The 20,814-nt window shown below is 41.0% G+C and overlaps 1 protein-coding gene across 4 annotated transcripts in view; it reads left to right on the top strand.

Moving 5' to 3' along the window:
- The first annotated feature begins 4,118 nt into the window (after positions 1-4,118).
- GNAS (GNAS complex locus) overlaps positions 4,119-20,814 on the top strand; it is a 150,800-nt gene continuing 134,104 nt past the window's right edge. For 2 of the 4 annotated variants that reach the window (XM_042465819.1, XM_042465818.1), the window contains exons 1-3: positions 4,119-4,903; positions 5,091-5,532; positions 11,493-11,565. In XM_042465819.1, the coding sequence (XP_042321753.1) occupies positions 5,394-5,532; positions 11,493-11,565 (212 nt within the window). In that variant the 5' untranslated portion in view covers positions 4,119-4,903; positions 5,091-5,393. Of the gene's footprint in view, positions 4,904-5,090; positions 5,533-6,384; positions 6,490-7,951; positions 7,996-11,492; positions 11,566-20,814 lie in introns of those variants that run through there. The other 2 variants (XM_042465821.1, XM_042465820.1) reach the window with 2 other exon arrangements.

The raw sequence follows: 20,814 nt of genomic DNA, 5'->3' as shown, positions 1-20,814 counted from the left end.
GTGTGTATCTTCTGCACGATTGTCTGTTGGGTGGATTCTAATAAACAAAGTAGACACCTGCAAGCTTGAACTCTACCTTATGGTTCCTGTTCTATAAATTATTTCCGATTGTTTCCTAAACTAGGAATAATAGGTAATATGTGATGTGCATATCCAGTGTTATATTTGAACAAGCCAGACAGTTCACTGCCAAGTTTTAATTTAGCATCCCCTCAAAATAGTTGTTGTCTGTCTCTACCATGGGCCATAGGTATCTGCTGGGGTTTTGTTCCAAAACCCCTGCATGAATACCAAAATCTGTGGATATTCAATTCCCAATAGATACAGCAGCAGAGTAAAATGGGATCCTTTTTATATAATGGTAAAATCAAGGTTTGCTTTTTGGAATTATTAAAAAAAAAAAACTCAAGCCGTGGATGCTTGCATCTGTGGATATGGAGGGCCAGCTATACAATAAACTGCTAGATGAGGGTGTCCTAACAGCTACACTAGTGTAATTACTCCAATACTGAGTGGCTAACACAGTGTTGTTGTTATGGTTGTGTACCTTCAAGTCGTTTTAACTTTATGGTGACCCTAAGGTGAACCTGCAGTGGGGTTTTCTAGGCAGGTTTTTTCAGAGGTGATTTGTCATTGCCATCCTGAGACTGAGAGAGTGTGACTTGGCCAAAGTCACCCAATGGGTTTACATGGTTGAGCTGGGATTCGAATCCTGGTCTCCAGACTCATAGGAGACTATCATATGATGGCCAATTCAGCAATAATCGTGGCAATGAAAATAAAAAGCAACACTAGCACTATAGTGCTCAGTGGTTTCACACCATCACATAATTAAAATTAATATCGCAACAGCGTTCCACACACACCCATAAATTGTTAGTATATCACAATTGATCATTTTGTGCATGCACCATTTCAGTGCAACTGCGCATGTCTCCAAATCCTGTTCCCTGCCACACAGAATAAACACAGCAAAATTAAATATATTATTTCAGCACATTGTTTTAATTCATTGTTAACTACATTGTGCCTCATAGCTTGAGAAACCAATCCTGGCAATGAGAGCAGATTGTGACATCTGTCGGGGATACTTTGATTTAGATTTCCTGCATGGCAGGGGATTGGACTGGATGGCCCTTGCAGTCTCTTCCAACTCTATGATTCTATGACCGTAATGCATTCTGGGTATCCCTAGTTGTTTGTGGAATACTGACTTTCACACTATCGTAATCGTGCTTCATTCCTGCTATCGTGAATGAATTCACGGGAGTTCTCTGTGAATGGCTTTTTGCTGGAGCATTGCAGGCTATTCATGGGAGAACTCCCGAATGCACATGACATTGTGTGAAAATCTTCCTTGCAATCACATGATTTAGCCAAGATAATGCCCTTTTCTTCTCTCATTTTCCCTCAAGTGATAATCTCCATAGTCTAACACTCAAACCACTACACCACTCTGGCTCTCCAACTAACACAGAGTAGGCCCTAAATTTGAATCTGACATTGGGTGCCCTGTTTCAGTCTCTGTCATTACTCATTTTCTGGTTTCAGGAAAGTAACTCTCTCTCAATCCCCACGTCTCCAATATGGGTAACATTCATAAAATAAATCTGTATGAAGGGCCTAAATATCTGCTCTTTCCAAAGGCAAATAAAAGTACATGTAAAATCTGGCATATGCAGCATCTGAAGATGCTTGATTAAAATAATCTTAAAAGATTTCACCACTTACGTCCCCTTTACCCAGCCCTTTCAAGATCAGGGAGGCTAAAAGAGGCATCTGTTTCCCAGTTACACTTGCTTAAGAAGGCATGAAATGGATTTTGATTTGTACGCCGAGAACAAAACAGGTAGTTGTGTATCTTAACCAGCACAGGCGATCCACATGTGAAATTCTCATGTTCGTGACAATCTATTAAAAGAAAATCATAACTCCAGAGTGTCTGCTTCCCTTTCACAGCTGCCACCTTCCTCTCCCAAAATCTCCTCAGGCTTTCTCCCTCCTTGCCAAAATGCCTCCAGTGCCTTTGACACGTGTCTTTCCTCTTCACCCTCCCTTTCTGTTTCTTCCATGTGCTGTTGTTTTTCTCCCCTTTCTTTCTTTCTTTCTTTCTCTCTCAATCTCTCTCTCTCTCTTAAACATCAGGGATGTTGCCTCCCCTGCCCCTGGAATTAATGTACAGTACTTCACTTTCCAAAATTGCTTAGGAAATGCATGGTTGTTGTTTTTTTGGTTGAACCAAATTTGATTTCCCCCCAGATTCTTGAAAACATTCAGAAACCCTTGTTGTTGTTGTTGTTGTTGTGTGACTTATGACAACCGTATCATGGGGTTTTCTTGGCAAGATGCCATTACCATCCTCTGAGGATGAGTGTGATTTGCCCAAACCCACTTGCCACTTTTTGACACTTTAACTGATGTGGCTCAATGCTATGGATTTCTGGGAACTGTAGTTTGTTGTGGCACCAGAGCTCTCTGACAGAAGGGGCTAAATGTCTCACAAAGCTACAGTTCAGCCAGGGCAGTTACAGTGGTGTCAAACTGGATTATTTCTGCAGTGCAGAGGCAGGGAATCCTAACGGGCCCAAAAAAGAAAAAGGAAGGTTCCCATTTTGGAGAAAATGCCAGTTTTCTCCTCAGGTGGCTGGTGGTTGACCAGATGTCCTCCTTTCCCAGGACATATCCTACATTTCAGTCTTCTGTCCAGAAGGAATTTCAAAATGCCCTCCCTTTTAAGTATGACTAAGGGGCGCAAATTTATATTTCTATGAATGCTTTTGGCTTTCATTTTGTCATGTCCTCCATTTCAGCCTTCTGCCTAGGAGGAATTCCCAAATGTCCTCCCTTTTGAGCCAGACTAAGCACAAATTTCTATTCCTATGTCTATTATCTGGCCCTGTCCTCCATTTCAGCCTTCTGTCCAGGAGGAGGGATTCCCAAACATCCTCCCTTTTGACCCAGACTAAGCAGCAGAAATGTATACAGTATTCCTATGAAGGTTTTTGGCTTTTCTTTGGCTATGTCCTCCATTCAGAGCCAGACTAGGAAGCACAAATTTCTATTTCTATGAATGCTTTTGCCTTTTATTTTGTCCTGTCCTCCATTTCAGCCGTCTGCCTAGGAGGAATTCCCAGATGTCCTCCCTTTTGAGCCAGACTAAGACGCACAAATTTCTATCCCTGTGAATGTTTTTGCCTATATTACCTGGCCATGCCCTCCATTTTCAACCTTCTGTCCAAGAGAAGGGATTCCAAAATGTCCTCCCTTTGGAGCCAGACTAGGCTGCACAAACTTCTATTCCTATGAATGTTTTGCTTGGCTTTCCCTTTGGTCATGTCCTGCATTTTCCCTCCCTCCAAGGTCCTCCTCCACTGAGGGTTAGGGCCTTTGGCCAGCCTTGCAGGGGCTGCCAGTCCCCCTGTCTCTCTTTGGGGGGAGGCAGAGGGGGGTCCCAAGAAAGTCCTGATCTGCCTCTGAAAAGGAGGTTTGTGTGGAGGGCGCCTTCTTTCTTTCTTCCCCATTCTTCCTTCCTTCTCTCTCTGGCTGGTGTTTGAAGCAGGCGCCTCTCTAGTCCTCCCTGCAAGCCCTGATCATGTGAATGGGTTGAGTTCCCATGGTTCCCTGTGTTGCCCCACCCCATCTCCCTCCCTCCCTCCCTCTCTCTCTCTCTCTCTCTTTTCCTCTGGAAGGCTTTAACGTTTGGGAAATAATAAATAAATCCCCCAGAAATATGCCAGCAAAGAGGGGAGGACGGAGGAAATAGCCCCCAAAGGCAGCAAGGAAAGAAGAAGGAAAAGAAGAGGAGCAGGCAAAGGGCTGCTGCCTTCTCCTCCTAGCACAGTTTATTTTTAATTCCCCCCCCCCCCTTTTTTTGTGGGGGTTTTCTTTTTTTTTTTTTCCCCCCCCCCTTTTTTTTTGTGGGGGAGAAGCAGCAGCAAGGAAAGGAGGAAGGAAGCAAGGAAGGAAAGAGACCGACGTTGCCCTCTTCCCCTTTACTCTCTTTTTCCCCCTTTCTCTTTCTCTCTTCTCTCCTCTTTCCCTTTCCTCCCTTCTCTGGAGAAGCCAAAGAGGACTGTGCAAAAAAAGAAAAGAAAAGCAGGAGGAAGGTGGGAAGAAAATAAAAGGAGAAGAAAAAAAGGGGGGGAGGAATAAAAAGAACGACAGGAAAAGCAGCAGCAGTAAGGAAGAGAAAAAAGAAGGAGGAAAAGGAGAAGAAGAAAGAAGAAGAGGAGGAGGAGGCCTTGGCTTGGAGCAACCACCATTAAGGGAGGAAGGAGCCACCGCAGAATATCAAGAGGAGGAGGCAAAATAAGACATTATTTTCATTTATATAGATATTCTTTCCCCTCAGCCCAGGAAGGGCTGCTTTTGCCTCCTTGCAAAAGGTTTGACACCCTTTTTTGGAGAAAGAAAGAGAGAAGGAGAAGGAAGGCCGGGTGTGTGTGTGTTCCTTGCAAGGAGGAGGAAGGAAGGAAGGAAGAGGAAAAGAAAAAAGAGAGAGAAGGGGAGAATAATATACATTTTTAAAAGCAGCAAGCCCAGCAGAGAAGAGACACAGACAGTTCTAGATCCTCTCCCTCCAGGATTTGGGAAGGGTTTTTATGACCATTATTTTCATTTTCTCCTCCTCCTCCACTTCCACCACCTTCTTTCTGTTTTGGAGCCTTGGCTGCCTTGGATCCGAAGGAGGATTTAAATATAGAAAGGAAGAGGAAAGAGACGCCTTTTGAATGTAATTCCCCCCACCTTCTTCTCCCTTTCCTCCTCCTCCTTTCTACCATCGAAGCTGGAGGTATTTCGGGTGGAAACGGCACCCTAATTTTGCCTTTTGACTGCAGGATTTTGGGGGGGAAGGAGAAAAGGAGACCCCAGAAGAAGGAGCAAAAGAAGAAGAGGGAGGCTGGTGTGTGTTTTGCTTTTTTTGGTGGGGTTTTTATTTTCCTCCTCCTTTGCCTTTTGGAGGCTGCCAACCACAGGCCTTGAAGGTTTACCTTAACCTACAATTCCTCTATAAACCCATATATATATATATATATTTCCAATTTTGCTTGCATTTTGGGTTTTTATTATTATTATTATTATTATTAAAGGGTGTCAACCCTCTGCATTGCAAGAAGAAAAAGGAAAAGGAGGAAAAAGAGGAGGAGGCCCAGCTTGAGCAAAGTCATCCTTTCCCCCCTCCTTCAACCCCACCATCTTCTTCTGTGAGTAAAAAAGAAAAGACCTATAAAGAAATAGGGGGGGAAGGAGTAAAAGGCTTCCTCTCCCCCCCATAGAAACTTCTTGCTTCCTGCTCCTCCTCTTGGTGGGTCTCCCATCTCTTTCTCCTTCCCAGGCTTCCCCTCCTTAGCCTCCCCTTTCCCCTTCCCCTTTTCCCCAACCAAAAGTGAAAAATGGGCTGCTTAGGGAACAGCAAGACTGAGGATCAGCGCAATGAGGAGAAGGCGCAGAGGGAGGCCAACAAGAAAATCGAGAAGCAGCTGCAGAAGGACAAGCAAGTCTATAGGGCCACCCATAGGCTCCTATTGCTGGGTAAGGAGCGTGTAGCATACCTATAATTGTTTTAATAGGATGTTTCATTATGGTATAGTTGGGGGGAGGGAATAACAGAATGTATTTTAATCTTTTCTTGCACGTATAACTGTTTTAATGATAATTTATTATGTATACAGTGGACCCTTGTTATCCTCTGGGGTTTTGTGCCAAGATCCCTATGGATGACAAAATCCCTGGATGCCTGAGTCCCATTAAATATAATGACAGAGCAAAATGGTGTCCCTTATTTAAAAAAATGGAAAATCAAGCTTGATATTTGAAATTTATACTTTTTGGGAACATTTTGCTTGAATCCGTGTATAAAAAAATCAGTGTATAAGAAGGGCCGACTGATAGGGTTTTTTGGGGGGGGGATGGGGGAGGGAATAAATACAATTTATTTTTAAACGTATGTTGTGTTTTTTATAACAGTGTTCTCTTCGACGTCGTATAAGCCGCCTCGATTCCCTCCAGGAGAGATGGGATAATAAATAAATTCTTTATTATTATTGTTGTTGTGTGTTCTTATATTATTATTTTATATTCTTATTATAAAATGGTGGTTCCTAAATGGGAGAGGAAAGGAGGCAGACAACCTCCCCCCCCCCCCGACCCACTGCGCCACTAGGCAAGGAGCGTGGCAACATGGGGGCCTTGCCCCTGACTAGGCGAAGTTTGGGGATCCAGGCCCCGGAGGAGGAAGAAGGTGGCGGTGGTGGGTCTGAAGGGAGGCCTGGAAGGAGGAAGGAAGCCGGGGTCTGGCCCAGGCGGGCCCTGGGAGGAGAGAGTAGGCCTCGGGCCCTCAGGTGTTGGCTCCTCGAACTGCAGCCTCCGCCACTGGAAGGAGGGTGTTGGTTCTCCCGGAGGAAGGGAAATGGAGGAGGGGGGACGCCAGGGCTCTGAGCTGGGGATCCTCTGGGGAAGGGGAGAAATAGAATGGGTTCCTTGGAGGAGGTGATTCTCCTGAGGGAAAATTGAGGGGGGGATTAGTACTATTACTACTACAACTAATAATAATAATAATACTTCTGTTGGAGGAGGTGATTCTCCTGAGGGAAAATTGAGGGGCAGAAAATAATAATAATAATAATAATAATAATAATAATAATAATACTTCTGTTGGATGAGATGAATCTTCTAAGGGAAAAGTGAGGGGGGAAGGAATAATAATAATAATAATAATAATAATGTTTGTTGGATGAGGTGATTCTCTTGAGGGAAAATTGAGGGGGAGAAATAATGATGATGATGATGATGATGATGATGATGATGATGATGTTTATTGGATGAGATGGTTGTCCCAAGGGGGAGAACTAAGGGATGAAGGGGTTCTTCCAAGCAAGAAATTGAGGGGGGGGGGCTAAGAGGTGAGGGGGTTTCCTGAGCTGAAGAAGGAGGGGGAGAAATAATAATAATAACAACAACCACAATATTTGTTGGATGAGGTGATTCTCCTGAAGGAAATTTGAAGAGGAGAACTAATAATTAATAATGATAAAGTTTATTGGATGAGATGGTTCTCCAAAGGGGGAGAACTAAGGGATGAGGGGATTCTCCAAAGAGGTAAATTGAGAAGGAGAACTTAAGGGATGAGGGGTTCTCCTGAGGGGAAGATTGAGGGGGACAACTATGGGATGAGGGCTTCTCCTGAGGGGAAGATTGAGGGGGAGAACTAAAGGGTGAGAGAGTTCTCCTGAGGGAAAAAATTTAGGGGGAGAGCTCAAGGATGAGGCAGTTCACCCAAGGTAAAAATTTAGGGGGGGGGGGGAACTAATAAAAAAAGGGGTCTCCCTGAGGGAAAGATTGAGGGGGAGAAATAATAATTGTGTATTGGATGAGGTAATTATTCTCAGGTGAAAAATTAAGGGGTGAACTAAGGAAAGGGGTGGCTTTCCCAAGAGAAGAATTGAGGGGAAGAACTGAGGGATGAGGTGATTGTCTTGAGGGGGAAATTGAGGGGGAGAACTAAGGGATGAGGGGGTTCACCCTAGGTAAAAATTTGAGGAGTGGGGCTAAGAGATGAGGTGCTTTTCCTGATGGAGATAACTAAGGAGTGAGGGGGTTCTCCTGAGGGGGAAATTGAGGGGGAGAAGTAGGGGATGGGGGTTTTCCTGATGGAGAGAACTAAGGGATGAGGGATTCTCCCTAGGAGAAAATTTAGGTGGAGAACTAAAGGACAAAGTACTTTTCCTGATGGAGAAAACTAAAGAATGGGGGGGGGGAATTCTCCCCAGGGGGAGAAGTGAGGGATGATGTGGTTCTCATGAAGGGAAAATTTAGGGGCGAACTAAGTGAGGCAAGGTGTAAGGTTTGTGTCTCCTGTTTTTGCTCCTTTAAAAAATATATTAATTTTGTTTATTTTTTATTCCCCCTGCTTTTTTCTCCTATCCTTCTGATGAACGTCGTGGTATGAAAGAGGTTGCTCTGCTAGCTCCTCCCTTGAGAGAACCTATTTTGGGGGTAATAATAATTATTGCCCCCCTGACCCTAAGATTTTAGTGTATAATAAGTAGTTCTCCTTACCTGTGTGTGTTTGTGTGTCTCTGACAAACAGAAAAGACAAAAAATCAGAGTCATAGATCACAGAACTGGAAGGGGCCTTATGGGTCATCAAGTCCATGAGATTACTACAGTGTGGATAATCCATAGCTACTTGGCCTTGTTCGATATTTGGATTTCATCACCCAAGTTATAGTTTTGATTTTAAAAAAAACACCCTTACTTTATTGTCCATTCCAGATAAGTATCTGCTGTGTGTAAGGGCCCCGTATCGGGCATTCTTCTTTAAAAACTGTTTTTCTGGCACTATTCCTGGTGGAGGGGGCTGTCAGTGCTGTTTAAATGGCAAACCATGTCATTATCAGGAGTTTATATACTTGGGACCTAGAGTGGTGGGAAAACATGGAGATTACTGGCATAAATGTGAGTCACTTAGATCAAGATGTTAGCTGTGTGTGGTCCCCTTGATTGGGGGCCAAAGTGACTATGGCAGAAGGGGATATCGGGAGACTGTGTGCTCATCTTTTGACAGTTGCCCGTAACACTAAGATCCTTTCAGGAAGTATGCAGAATTTTGCAGTCTGGCCTTGAATTTGAGGTGGAAAAGGATGAAGTGTGTGCTGGATAAAGAGGGAATGCGGAATGGTACTGATAGGAGGATTTAAAGGGAATGGGGAGTAAAAGTGGGACCAGAACGACACTCTTGTGAAGGCAATGAAAGGAAAGGTTTGACCTCTCATTCTTCCATTTGTCACTGTTGCTGATTTTCAAAACAGGGCTGGGTGACAGGGAACAGAGCATTACTGGGCACAGAGCTATCTTTATACTGCCATATCGCTTTTAATGTGAAATAATTTCCTTTTTTATATAGTTTCAGCAATCCTTCCCAAACCTTTACTTGGAGATGCTGAGCCAACGCAGAATTAATATTATATTATTTTCTAGCATACAGATTAGGTGTCATGATGCTAATAACTATTGGTACTCAAATACTGCTGATGAATGGACTAATGTTTTCAGAGGATTAGGAGAAGCTAGGCTTGCTACCATCGTAGAAGTTGGAATGGCAGCTACCATTAATACTCTAAAGCTTTGAATGAATGTGCTATGGGAATATCGTGTTCAAAGGTTTCAATAATTAATTTGGAGACAAAAAGTGGTCTAAAATTAAAATAGAAAAGAAACAGTAACATCTCCTATGTTAAAAAGTATGTTAGAATCTCTTTTTAGCATACATTGGAGGGAAATGCTTGACTGTTTTTAACAGTGCATAACCAGAGACATGTCACAAATGCTCTGAATGTATACCTATGTAAGTCTGCTTAAATCATCTGGGCTCACTTCAGTGTAACTTTTTTTTAAGAAAATCAGTTTTTGCGTTTTGAGTATCTAAAATAAACCGGTAGAGATCTTAATGCATTTTTGAAACATGGGTGATTAGAAGATTGGAGAAGATTTGCAAGCTGTTCATAGTTAGAACATGGCTTCCTTATGTGTCTAAGATATGGTTGGCCCAGATGTGGTGGTTTTAAAAGCTGTAGTTATATGCATAGTTTGACAGAACACAGACACAGTTTGATAGTAAAAAAAATTATGGTGTACAGTGTAATTATTATAAAATTCAGAAATGAAACGCACAAATTGACAACATTAATAATATGGCACAGCGGTGTGAACACATTATGAATGTTTAATAGAAAGAACACCTTTCTCCTAATCAGTTTGTTCACAGAGCTGTTTACATCTTAGGGGCCCTCAGTATGGTGCCTCAGTTAGAGAAGCATTTGATTAATGTACCAGCCACAGATTTTCTTTGCTTTGCATTTACTTTGAGAAAAAAATGAGACTGCTATAAAAATAGGACTCTATGAGTAACCATTAAAAAATTTTAAAGTTAGGGCTGACATTTAAATTACACTTTACCAAAATATTGCTCTGAAGATAATTTTAACTCTCCCCTGTAATAGGATATTATGATACATCTTCAGAGTAGAAGGTTGGGGTGATCCTTTTGATCAGTTTTCTTACTGCTTGGTAGAGTAGGTTGCTAATTCTTGGGAATATCAGGATGCTGTGACAGGGAAGCACTTCATGTGGTTACAGTATTTGCTACCACAGAGGAATACTACTGAATTTGTTTTTCACCAGTATTTTTCAAGAATGAGGTGATGGCAGGGAGAATAGATCTCACGTCTTAGTAATAAAATGTCCAGACATTGGATTTGAAGAAGGCTGATGATATTAATAGTGTGTTGTGATTAAAAGAGATTTGGGTAACTTGGCAGTCTGGGAGAGGGCAAATGGGAAAAGCAAAATTAGAATTCCTCCAGGAAAATATATTTTGATATCTAGCTTCTAAAATTTAGGTTTGTGTGAAAGGCTCAAAATGGAAGCTTGTTCTGTAAATAAGTGCTGGGAAAAGCCTGGCATTAGAAAAATGTCTTCTGTGAGCCTTGTTCAGCATAGGTCTCAGTTGTGTGTGTGTGTTTTCTTTTTAGAATAGTGAAAGCTGTGTAAGAAAAGGAGCAGTTGAAAGATGCTAGAGCATCGTATGACTCTATCACCTAGAAAAAATCGGGAAGGAGGGAGGGGAATGAGCTTTTGTACAGAGATATAGAAAGCTAATAGCTGGAGTGTTTGAGTATCTTGGTCAGATTTTTTTTTTATCTCAGACCCTCGACTGGACAGACTGAGTGGGTGCAACGTGATGACATGCTGGGGAGAAAGGGGGCTTTCTTGTGTGTTGAGTGGGAGAAGGAGAAAGGGATTACTTGTAGGAAGCAGAATGAAAGATGTTTTCTCTTGCAGTGAACAAGATGGTATTCTCAAAATGTAGGCTTGATATGCAGCTTGGCGGTTATGTGTGTGAGAGGGGTGTACAGCATGTGAAGGTGATGAGAAACTGCTTTGAGGATACAGATGGGAGATGGAGAGCAGGAGGAAGTTCTTATGCAGTGGAATGATGGTAGTAGAGTTTTATGTTTTCAAATGGCACTGTCTGTGTTCACTGTTTAAGTGTGTGTAACTGGCTGATGGTGTGATTAAAGATGTGAAAGTTTAAAGACAGTGTTTGCAAATGATCTCCTTAGTAAGAATTGCTGTGACTCGTTCTTTTTCCTCATTTGGTTTGAAGTAAGTGTTTTCAGAACACTTTACTTTCTCTCTAAGATGCTGAAGTTGTCTGTGCCTTGGTTTCCCTGTTCTGCTTATTTTGATAAAGAGCTGGGGGTGGGAGAATTGATAGTGAAATATTTCAGACTTTGGTTCTGACACATGACTTCAGCTGGATATTTATTTTTAGCTTCAGTTGCAGTTTCCACTGGCAATTCTTTTTTTTTTCCTTTTCAGTTTTCACTCTTGCACTGAGTAACCCAGATTTGTGGAATTTACTTCTTGAATAAAAGCAATATTTGTGTCCCTATATCTTTTTCTTAAACTGATTTATTTTCATTTTCTAGGTGCTGGTGAATCTGGTAAAAGCACAATTGTCAAACAAATGCGAATCTTGCATGTGAATGGATTTAATGCAGAGTAAGTGTATCTATGTTCTTACTATGTTGTTTGAAGACGTGTAGGCCACTTATACTTATTTTTGTCAATGTTATGATATCCAGAGAAATTGGATGTGCCAGCTTAATGTGCATTTATTGATGTTCTCAGTTTGATGTATGGGAATTGGACTCTACAGATATGTAAGGGAGCCTGCTGTTATCTGATTTCATTGAAATTCTGCATGTCAGGCTTTTCAGAGCCAAAGGTTTTTGCTGCAGTTTTCCCACAATATGGTTATAACATACTATCTTCTAATGTAGCTGATTAATTTAAGCTGCTCTCAACATTTTTCTCACATGGAGTAAAGCATCAAGTAAACTGCATACATTTGTTGAAGGAGCATTAAGCAAATTATTGTATGCTGGTTTGATATTTTGGATGACAGAAGAGCTTTTATGGTTGCCATTTGATAGATAGATAGATAGATAGATAGATAGATAGAATAAAATTACTGTAAATGGCTTTTTGGTGTCCTTGTTCTGCGGTGCCAATTACTGTGAAGAGTGAAGGCATAGTCATTATTTACTGTGTAATTGCATAAATACTTTTTATGTAACAACTTCACCACTATCTTCAAATACCCTAAAGTTTTTCTTTTTGAAGAAAAATATGATTTGTAACACACCATTTGAATAAAACATTTTTCCAGTTTTTAAACTAATCAAGGTTGTTTAAACTATATCCCAGGTTAGCATTCTGTAGCTTGTGGAGAATTATTTGTACTTATTAAATAATGTTGTTAATAATTGGAATTTTAGAATTTTACTTGCATCATTTGGATTCTAGAATAATGTTCCATAGTTCCTATTTGAAAACATCTGGCCAGGATCCAGAGATCTGCTTAGCTAGCTCACTGTACCCAAGGGGTTTTCTGTCTCACGTTTCTGGGACAGAAGCTGTTACATAGCAAAACGCAAGGCAGGAGGGAGTAATTGCAAAAGCATTTTGTGATATATCATGGAGGAGATAGATCTTTTTTCAAAGAATATATTGAAAATCTCACAAGCCAGTTGGCTAGCAAAAAGAGGGAATTGGATTCCAGTCTTCACTTTCACCACTGGGCATCCGTGAATCACATCATGGCTAGACAATAAGAGCCCTGCTTGATCAAACCAAAGATTTAGAATTCTTTATTGCTCAATGACTGGCCTAGATTCTTGCTGGAAGCAGAAAGGCCTTTCTGGAAGTGCCCCTTACTAGCTGATATTCAGCTAATAAACATGGATGATCTGTGTAGATATATTTAATTGTCACTGAGAGGCTTAAATGTGAATTCACCTAATCCCCCTTTAAAGCAGTCTAAGCTAGTAGACATCAGCTCATCTCATGTTTGCAATTCCATAAAATAGTTGTTTGCGAAGAAGTTGTATTATATGTCCTGAACCTATTCCCTGCCAATTTCTTTGAGTAAAACCATTTGAAAATTTTATAAAAAAAATTAAAAATAATGTTCTCTCCCTAATTTTCTTTCATTTTTAAAATAAAAAATGTTTTAGCTTGTGACAGGGAATCTTTCTAGCTTGGTAGCAAGTTTCTACACCTTTTCCAACTTTACCTATATCCTTTTTGTAATTGAGTCTGACAGTAAAGGATGTTCGACAGTGGAAGACACTCCCTCGGAGTGTAGTGGAGTCTCCTTCCTTGGAGGTCTTTAAACAGAGGCTGGATAGCCTTCTGTCGGGGATGCTTTGATTTGGATTTCCTGCATGGCAGACTAGGGTTGGACTGGATGGCCCTTGCATTCTCTTCCAACTCTATGATTCTATGAGTCACTAATGGTAGCTGCAGTGCATGTTACAAGTTTGATCGCTGTCATAGTACCTGATCAAAAATGTTGATCCTGGAAGGGATTCATATAGCTCTTAACTTGTTTTAGAAGAAGAATGTACTGTGTACTTCTTGAAGTGGGAGGACTATTTTAGATTGTGTGTCTGATTTTTGTATTTTTGGGGTTATGGGGTATGAAATTGATCTTAAAGAATCTTATATATTTGTTATTTGACTTACTGAAGTTCTGGAAACATTTTAGGGTTTCTGTTTCAGAAGTAGTTTTGTTCTGAGAATTCAGCAAACATCACCTTAAGTCTTAGCATACACAGTGTTCAGGACAAATTTGCTCTTGTATGTTTCAAATTCTTTTTAAAAATTGAAGTATCTTAAATGTTCAAGTTTAAAGAAAAATAGTACTTAAATAAGTTTTGAGTGTAGATGAAATTATTTGTGCCATTTGTAGCAGTACTACTTTGACAGTGTGTTGAATTATCTGAAAAGGTAAAGAAAAACAGCTGTAGCTAAAATATTACAGATTAGGCAGTATGAGGAAAGATCCAATGAATATCTGAATATTCACCATAATGAATACTGTGTAGCCTAAACCACTGGTCTTCAAAGTGGTGTTCCATGGCGTTGGTTCATGAGCCATTGACTGTCAGTCTGTGGCAGATTTCCAGATACCTGACAATGCCATAATAATATGACACCAATATGGTTCTGTTTCTTGGCATATTGGATTTATGCCGGTATGGCACATAAAATAACTTGTTAAGCACTGTTTTAAACCAGTAAGCCTATATGAATTAATTTGCTGATTCCTGATTCCTGCGTGGCAGGGGTTGGACTGCATGACCCTTGTGGCCTCTTCCAACTCTGTGATTCTGTGATTAGGTAGCATGCAAGATTTTGTGATACATGCAATATATCTGTTGATTATGTGTTGATTTGAATTTTTTTTCAACAAATGTGTCTAAACAGTTTTTAAAGTTATCTTTGGAAAAGCTGCCTTTTTGAGCCAAAACTCAGAATCTTCCAGCCATCTTGGCCACTGCATGATGACTGGCAGATTCTGGGAACTATAGCACAGAATACTTTGTCCACCTCTGACTACTTCGTAATTTTTCTTTAGAAAAGACACCATGCCTTGGTCTCTAGGCATAGAGGTTGAATACAGGTTGAGTATCCCTTATCCAAAATGCTTGAGACGAGAAGTGTTTTAGATTCTTGGGGGGGGGGGGGGGTGGGTTTTTTGTTTGTTTGTTTTTGGTTTTTTTTGTTTTTGGATTTTGGAATATTTGCCTAATGCCTATACATAATGAGATATCTTGGAGATGGGACCCAAGTCTTAACATGAAATGGATTTATGTTTTGTATACACCTTATACGCATAGCCTGAAGGTTATTTTATTTATTACCATATTCTCTTATTATAATTTATTTAAGTTATAGCCTAAGGTTATTTTATTTATTACCATATTCCCTTATTATGATTTAAGTTATTATTTTTAATAACTTAGTTCATTAAACACAGTTTATGTACACTGAACCATCAGAAAAGAAAAAGTGTCACTGTCTCAGCCACCCATGTGGATGATTTTGCAGTATTTCGGAATTCTGTAGAAGGGATACTACTCAATCTATAGTGGCCAGGAGGAGTGAAAGGTTAGAGTTGGGAAATGCCCCATTTAAAATCTCTCCACAGCTTCAAGGCTGCAACATGAGGATAGTAGTGACCTACCTTTTAGGGCTGATTTGCTAGATAACAGGTATGTTTTGAAAACACTTCAAATATTTGAAGTGTGTTGTATAAATTAAAGAAGTAATATAATTGTAACTTACCTTGTCTACACAGCATTTAAAATGCATTAAACATTTCTTATAAAGCACATAATTGTGTACTGCATTTGGATATGTTAAATGGTACACTTTTGGAATGCCTGTTAAATATTAAATTAAACATCTTAATTCTCGTATTTGAAGTGAAACTTGACTGTTCTCATTAGCTGTAGTTTTCTGCTGTAGCTAGCAATGGGATAATTTATGACTACCTCACTTAGTATAGGGCCCTGGGAAGTGTACATATTATACACCCCTCCTTTTCATAGAATCCCAGTTATCACTAGCTAGCTTACTCCAAATCTGCCTCAGTACCTCTTCCCAGAATTAATCCGTAGGGTTTCACAGCCCTGTAGAGCAATGGGGTGAGTGCACTGCAGGGAGAAATGACAAGAATCACCTGCTCACCCTGTTCCAGGAATGGAAGCCTCTGCTGATCCAGAAAGCTGTTTCTGTCAGAAGACAAACACCATTAGATACAACCCATTGTTTATACTGTTGCAGTTATGCCCAGTCTTTGGGCCTGAGCAGGCCGACGCTGGAAAACATAGCTAATTATAGCTGATCAAAGAAGACTGGCTTCTCAAGGTCAGCACACCTTAGCTCATTAGTTGGTGAAAGAAGAGATAATATGCATTTATTTAGAGCTGGAGTGGATAGCCTCTCCTGCTCTCATTGCATTCCTTCATAGACATTCTGTTGGAGATTGCATATCAGTAGTGAGTGGGGACCCGTAATTTCTCATGCAATCTAACCATTCTTTTCTCTCCTTTTCCTAGTACAGTATTAAACATGTTGGGGAGGGGAAGCTCACATTGGTACCACTAAGGAGTTTTACCTTCCTATGCCAAACTGCTGAGTGAAATGAGGAAAGCCGCACTGCACTGGATCCAAAGGCACTAGAGAGCAAAGGCCACACCCCTGATTTAGAGTGGCCCAAGGAGTCTATAAATGTTTTTCACAATAAGTGTTTGGAGGGGAAGAGATTCCAAAAATGTAGTAGCCTCTCTACGTGGTGTGGTGCTGTGCTGTGCTGTATGTAACTAAAATAGGGTAAGAATTTGGTGGGAATGGCAATAGAAAGCAAAACATTCAAAACAAAAAATGTAACACGTTTATAGTGAACACTTAAAACTCTCAATTTTGTGGATCTTGGCCCATCTTCTTCATTCTGAAGCCTTCATTTTTTTCATCTTTTATGGTGTTTGTGCCATTGAGAGAAGAAGTGAGCACACTGAACTAAGGGGTGAAACAGGCCTCCCCAGACAAAGCCCAATTGGTGGCCGTGGCAGCTACAAATGGCAGCCACAACCTGCTGTGGTGCTGGCTGAAAAAGGAGGGTTTTTCAACCACTCCTCTTTTTTGGCTGTGAAAAAGCCTCCTTTAGTGGCTCTACTGGATCCCCACAGTGGCTTTTTGGTGTGATGTGTAACCACCACGTCCCCAAGACACCTGGAAGCCAGCCCACATGTGGGCAGCTGGAAGCCAGCTTCCGGGCAGTTTCAAACCATGCATCATCAAAACGCAGTGCAAAGAAGCAGTCTGTTTTGCCCCAAAGAGCCAAGTTGGGTTTTTGACAGCCATTTTTTTCTGTACAGTCTTGAATGTTCAGAGGGAGGACAGCTCTATCACATATATAGAAATTATACTGTATGCTCCAGGCAAGTGATAATATGTAGATCTGGATCAGAAAATATTAAATATATAGTTTCCTAAAATTATATTTTGACAAGTTTAAATGCTTGTTGTCATAACTTAAAGTTAACCCAATAAAAAGGAATAGCCGTGCACTGAGAGATTTTTTAAAATCGTTAGACAAAACTTTATTCTGTTCTGAGAAACATTAATTAATTAATATTCTCACTTTCTCTCAGCGTGAGACCCAACTGGAGAACAATTTCTGAGAACTTGCCTCTGTGTGCCCCAATTCAAATCTGCTACATTAAATGGAAGTTAAGCCAAACTAACCATAATCAGTATTGGATCTTTCATTTTCTTGCTCCAAAGCAACCATTGGCAGGAAAGCTGAGGCTAGATGCAGCAGTAATATATAATATTCACATATATTGAAGTATCTGCTTCAGTGCTAAATAAGTTTTGAGAGCGTAAATTAATGTCTTGTATTTAACCAGCAAGTAAAGGGTACTTAAATATCATGGTTTCAGAAATCTGTAATTCCCATTCATATAATATATATATTTAGCTAGGTTTTAACCCACAAAAGACTCCTGTGACCTTTATCCTTGATTTGGCTGAGCTTGCCGCCCAAATAATGTTTAAGATAGGAAGGAAGTTGTACAGAGAAGAAGTAAAACCTGAAGCGTTCACCTGTAATCTGTCATTCTTTGAGGTCTTTCATGAATGTAACTTTGATTGATTCGTCTGCGGGGGACAGCTGTATGCCTTGCATTCTAAAATGTTGTACAGTAGTTTCTGTCTGGCTTAGGTAAGCCAAGGAATTTTTCTGTGCTTCAGTTTGTGTTTAATATGTGTGGTTGTGATGCTCAAAACCTACATTTTCCACCAAATTTTCCTAATGTTGTTGAACAAAATGAATAATTTTGTTCTATTTTTTATTCTTTTCCAGTTGTTTTTTCAAGAGAGACAGGCATTTCACACCCAATTACAACTTGTGCTGGCAGGATGTATGGAGCGGCACTTGCTAAGTTTAGCTTCTTGCATGATCAGTAGGCTGACCAGTACATTTTTTTTCCAAAACTTGTAAATACTAACAAACTCAGATATATGCTAACTTCTCAAAAACATATGCATGCTTTTCTACTTTATTCTGGGTCCTGTTTGAAGTTTGCAAATTTGTACAATCCACCACCTCCTCTTTGCTCTCCTTGCCTTCATTGATACTTCCACAACCACTGGAATTCCCAGGCGTGGTTTTCTAGGTATGCTAAATCTAACTGTAAGAGCTGCAGCTCGGCTTTTAACAGGGGCAGGATACACATAATGACTGCCAGTTTGATTCCGGGCACAATTCAGAGTGCTGGCTATGACCTATAAAGCCCTATATGGCTCAGGTCCAGGCTATTTGGCAGACCATATCTCCATGTATGAACTGGCCTGGGCTCTGTGATCCTCGGGAGAGGCCTTTCTCTCTGTCCCACCACTATCACAAGCATGGTTGGTGGGGACACGAGAGAGGACCTTTTCCATGGCTGCCCTTAGGCTGTGGGATTCCCTTCCCAGGGAGACCAGAATGACTTTATCCTTCTGCCGGTAGGCTAAGACCTACCTGTTTAGATAGTCTTTTAAAACAGAATTTTTTTAAAGCATGGGGTGGTGTTATATTGTTTTAAAGTATTTTTAACATTTTTATCTTTTTAATTGTATTTTATTCTTTTAATAGGTAATTTGTTTTAATATTGTAATAATTTAATTCTATTTTAAAGTATTGTTTTTGTATGTTTTAAATATACTGTTTTTAGTGTTGTGAACCCCCTGAGTCCCAGTTTTGGGAAAGGGGTGGGATATATTTTAAAAAAACAGTTGGAGGAAGCAGTATGCCGCTGGCAGGAACACAGTTTTCTTCTCTTAGTGCAGCCAGAAACAAACACAGTAGCACAGATACTCCCATTTATTATTTGGGGCACATAATTCCTCTGGCCCTAGGACATCAACTTGTAATAGTAGAAGTGAGTGTATTATATGCAGGTAAAGGAGAAGAAAGGGGCAGTCAGGGACATTCATTGTTTTACAGAAGGCTGCTACCACCACCAGTTTGAGAATAGCTTATTAGGGGAAGAAATCCAAAAGGAACAGTTGAACAATAATTTTATTGTGGCCACCTTAAAATACTATAAAAAAGAACTGCATGCTGAATTTCCCAGAACTCTTCATCAGTGTAAACAATACAAAAAGGCAGAGGATAGGGAGATGAGGATGATGACGATGATATTGGGGTAGCTGATACTCCAGAGGATCAGCATTCAATATGACTTTAGAAGATTAGAAAACTAGGCTAAAACTAATAAAATCTCCACAGGAAGAAATGTACGGTTAAAAAGAAAGGAAAATGAAATGCCCATGCAAAAGTGATCTAGGAGTCATAGTAGACCACAAGCTGAAAATGAGTCTGCAGTATGATATGGAAGCTTAAAAAGCCAATATGATTCTTGGCTGCATCAATAGGAGTATTGTGTCTAGATCCGAGGAAGTATTTGTACCACTGTATTCTGCTTTGGTCAGACTTCACCAGGAATACTGTGTCAAATTCTGGTCTCCAGAAGGATGTTGACAAGCTGGGATGTGTCCAAAAGAGGGTGACCAATATGGTGAAAGGACTGGATACCATGCTGTATGAGGAGAGATTTAGGGAATGGGGGTGTTTAGCCTGGAGAAGGGAAATCTAAGAAGTGACATGATAGCCATGCTTAAATATTTGAAGAGGTGTCTTGTTGAGGATGGAGCAAGCTTGGTTTCTGACTAGGACACAGGAAATGGATTCAAACTACAAGAAAAGAGATTCTACTTAGGCATTAAGACCTTCCTGGCTGTAAGAGCTGTTTGTAGAATAGACTGCCTCAGAGTGTAGTGGGATCTCCTCCTTTGAAGGTTTTTAAAAGGCTGGATGGCTGTCTGTTGGGAGTGCTTTGATTGTGTATTCCTGCATGGCAAAGATTTGGACTGGATGGCCCTTGTGGTTTCTTCTAACTATGGTGCGTTCCAGATGCCCAAAAAGTATGTAGTAGGTACATACTAGGGTTAGGAAAGGGCGTCCTTTCTGGACGCCCTAACCCTAGTATGTACAAAATGGTGGCCCCCATTCTGCATGGGCGCCGTCATTGGAAACTCACGACCGCGCCGCCTCCAAACGGAGCGGCGCGGAAGTGATGTCCTGGCGCTGGGCGAGGGCGCCTGGGGTGCACTTTTCGCGGGGCCGGAAGGAGCTCCGAAATGGAGCTCCTTCCAGGTTTTGTGGCACTGGGTGCAGCCTTTATACGGCTGCGCCAGCGTCACAAAAGAGAAAGGGGCCGAGTGGCCCCTTTCTCTTCGTCTCCGCCGCTGTCGGGTGTCCTTGGGGCATGAAACTCCAAGGACACCCCTTTCCAGGCCGCGGGGAAGCGGTCTTTTGCCACTTCCCTGTGGCCTGGAAAGTGGTGGATGGGGGCCTCAGAGGCTGCCGCTGTGGCAGCTGAGGCCCTAATCCGGCGGGGAAAGGGGCAGGAACAGGCTGCCCCAAAAGGGCGGTCTGTAAACCGCCTATGATTCTATGTGTAGGAGAAATTTTTAAATCTTGGAGACCTGATGCAACTTAGATTGGTTTGTTGGCTTGATTGAAACACACGGGGCTCTTAAATCATAATACGGTACAGGAGAATAAAAAGATATATGATGTTCTTTATATCAACAAATCTAGAGATTAATTTAGTGATGCAACTAGTCAAAACCAAACTGTAACTATTACCTGGTGATTGAAAAAAAAATCCTCTTGACAAAGGAATTTTACTGATGGTAAAGTATACACTGCATACATACCAGAAGGAGCGTCCGCATTTTCCCCCTTACGTGGGGGGTGGGTGGGTCCGAAACGGATCCCCCGCGTAAGGGGAGAGCGGACTGTATATATAAGAAATCTACAGACAGGTTGCTGTAATCCAGTGAAGT

The sequence above is a fragment of the Sceloporus undulatus genome, chromosome 4, assembly GCF_019175285.1.
Source record: "Sceloporus undulatus isolate JIND9_A2432 ecotype Alabama chromosome 4, SceUnd_v1.1, whole genome shotgun sequence".
NCBI lineage: Eukaryota > Metazoa > Chordata > Lepidosauria > Squamata > Phrynosomatidae > Sceloporus > Sceloporus undulatus.
The sequence above is the reverse complement of the archived record's forward strand: the minus strand, read 5'-3'. Positions and strand labels throughout refer to the sequence as shown.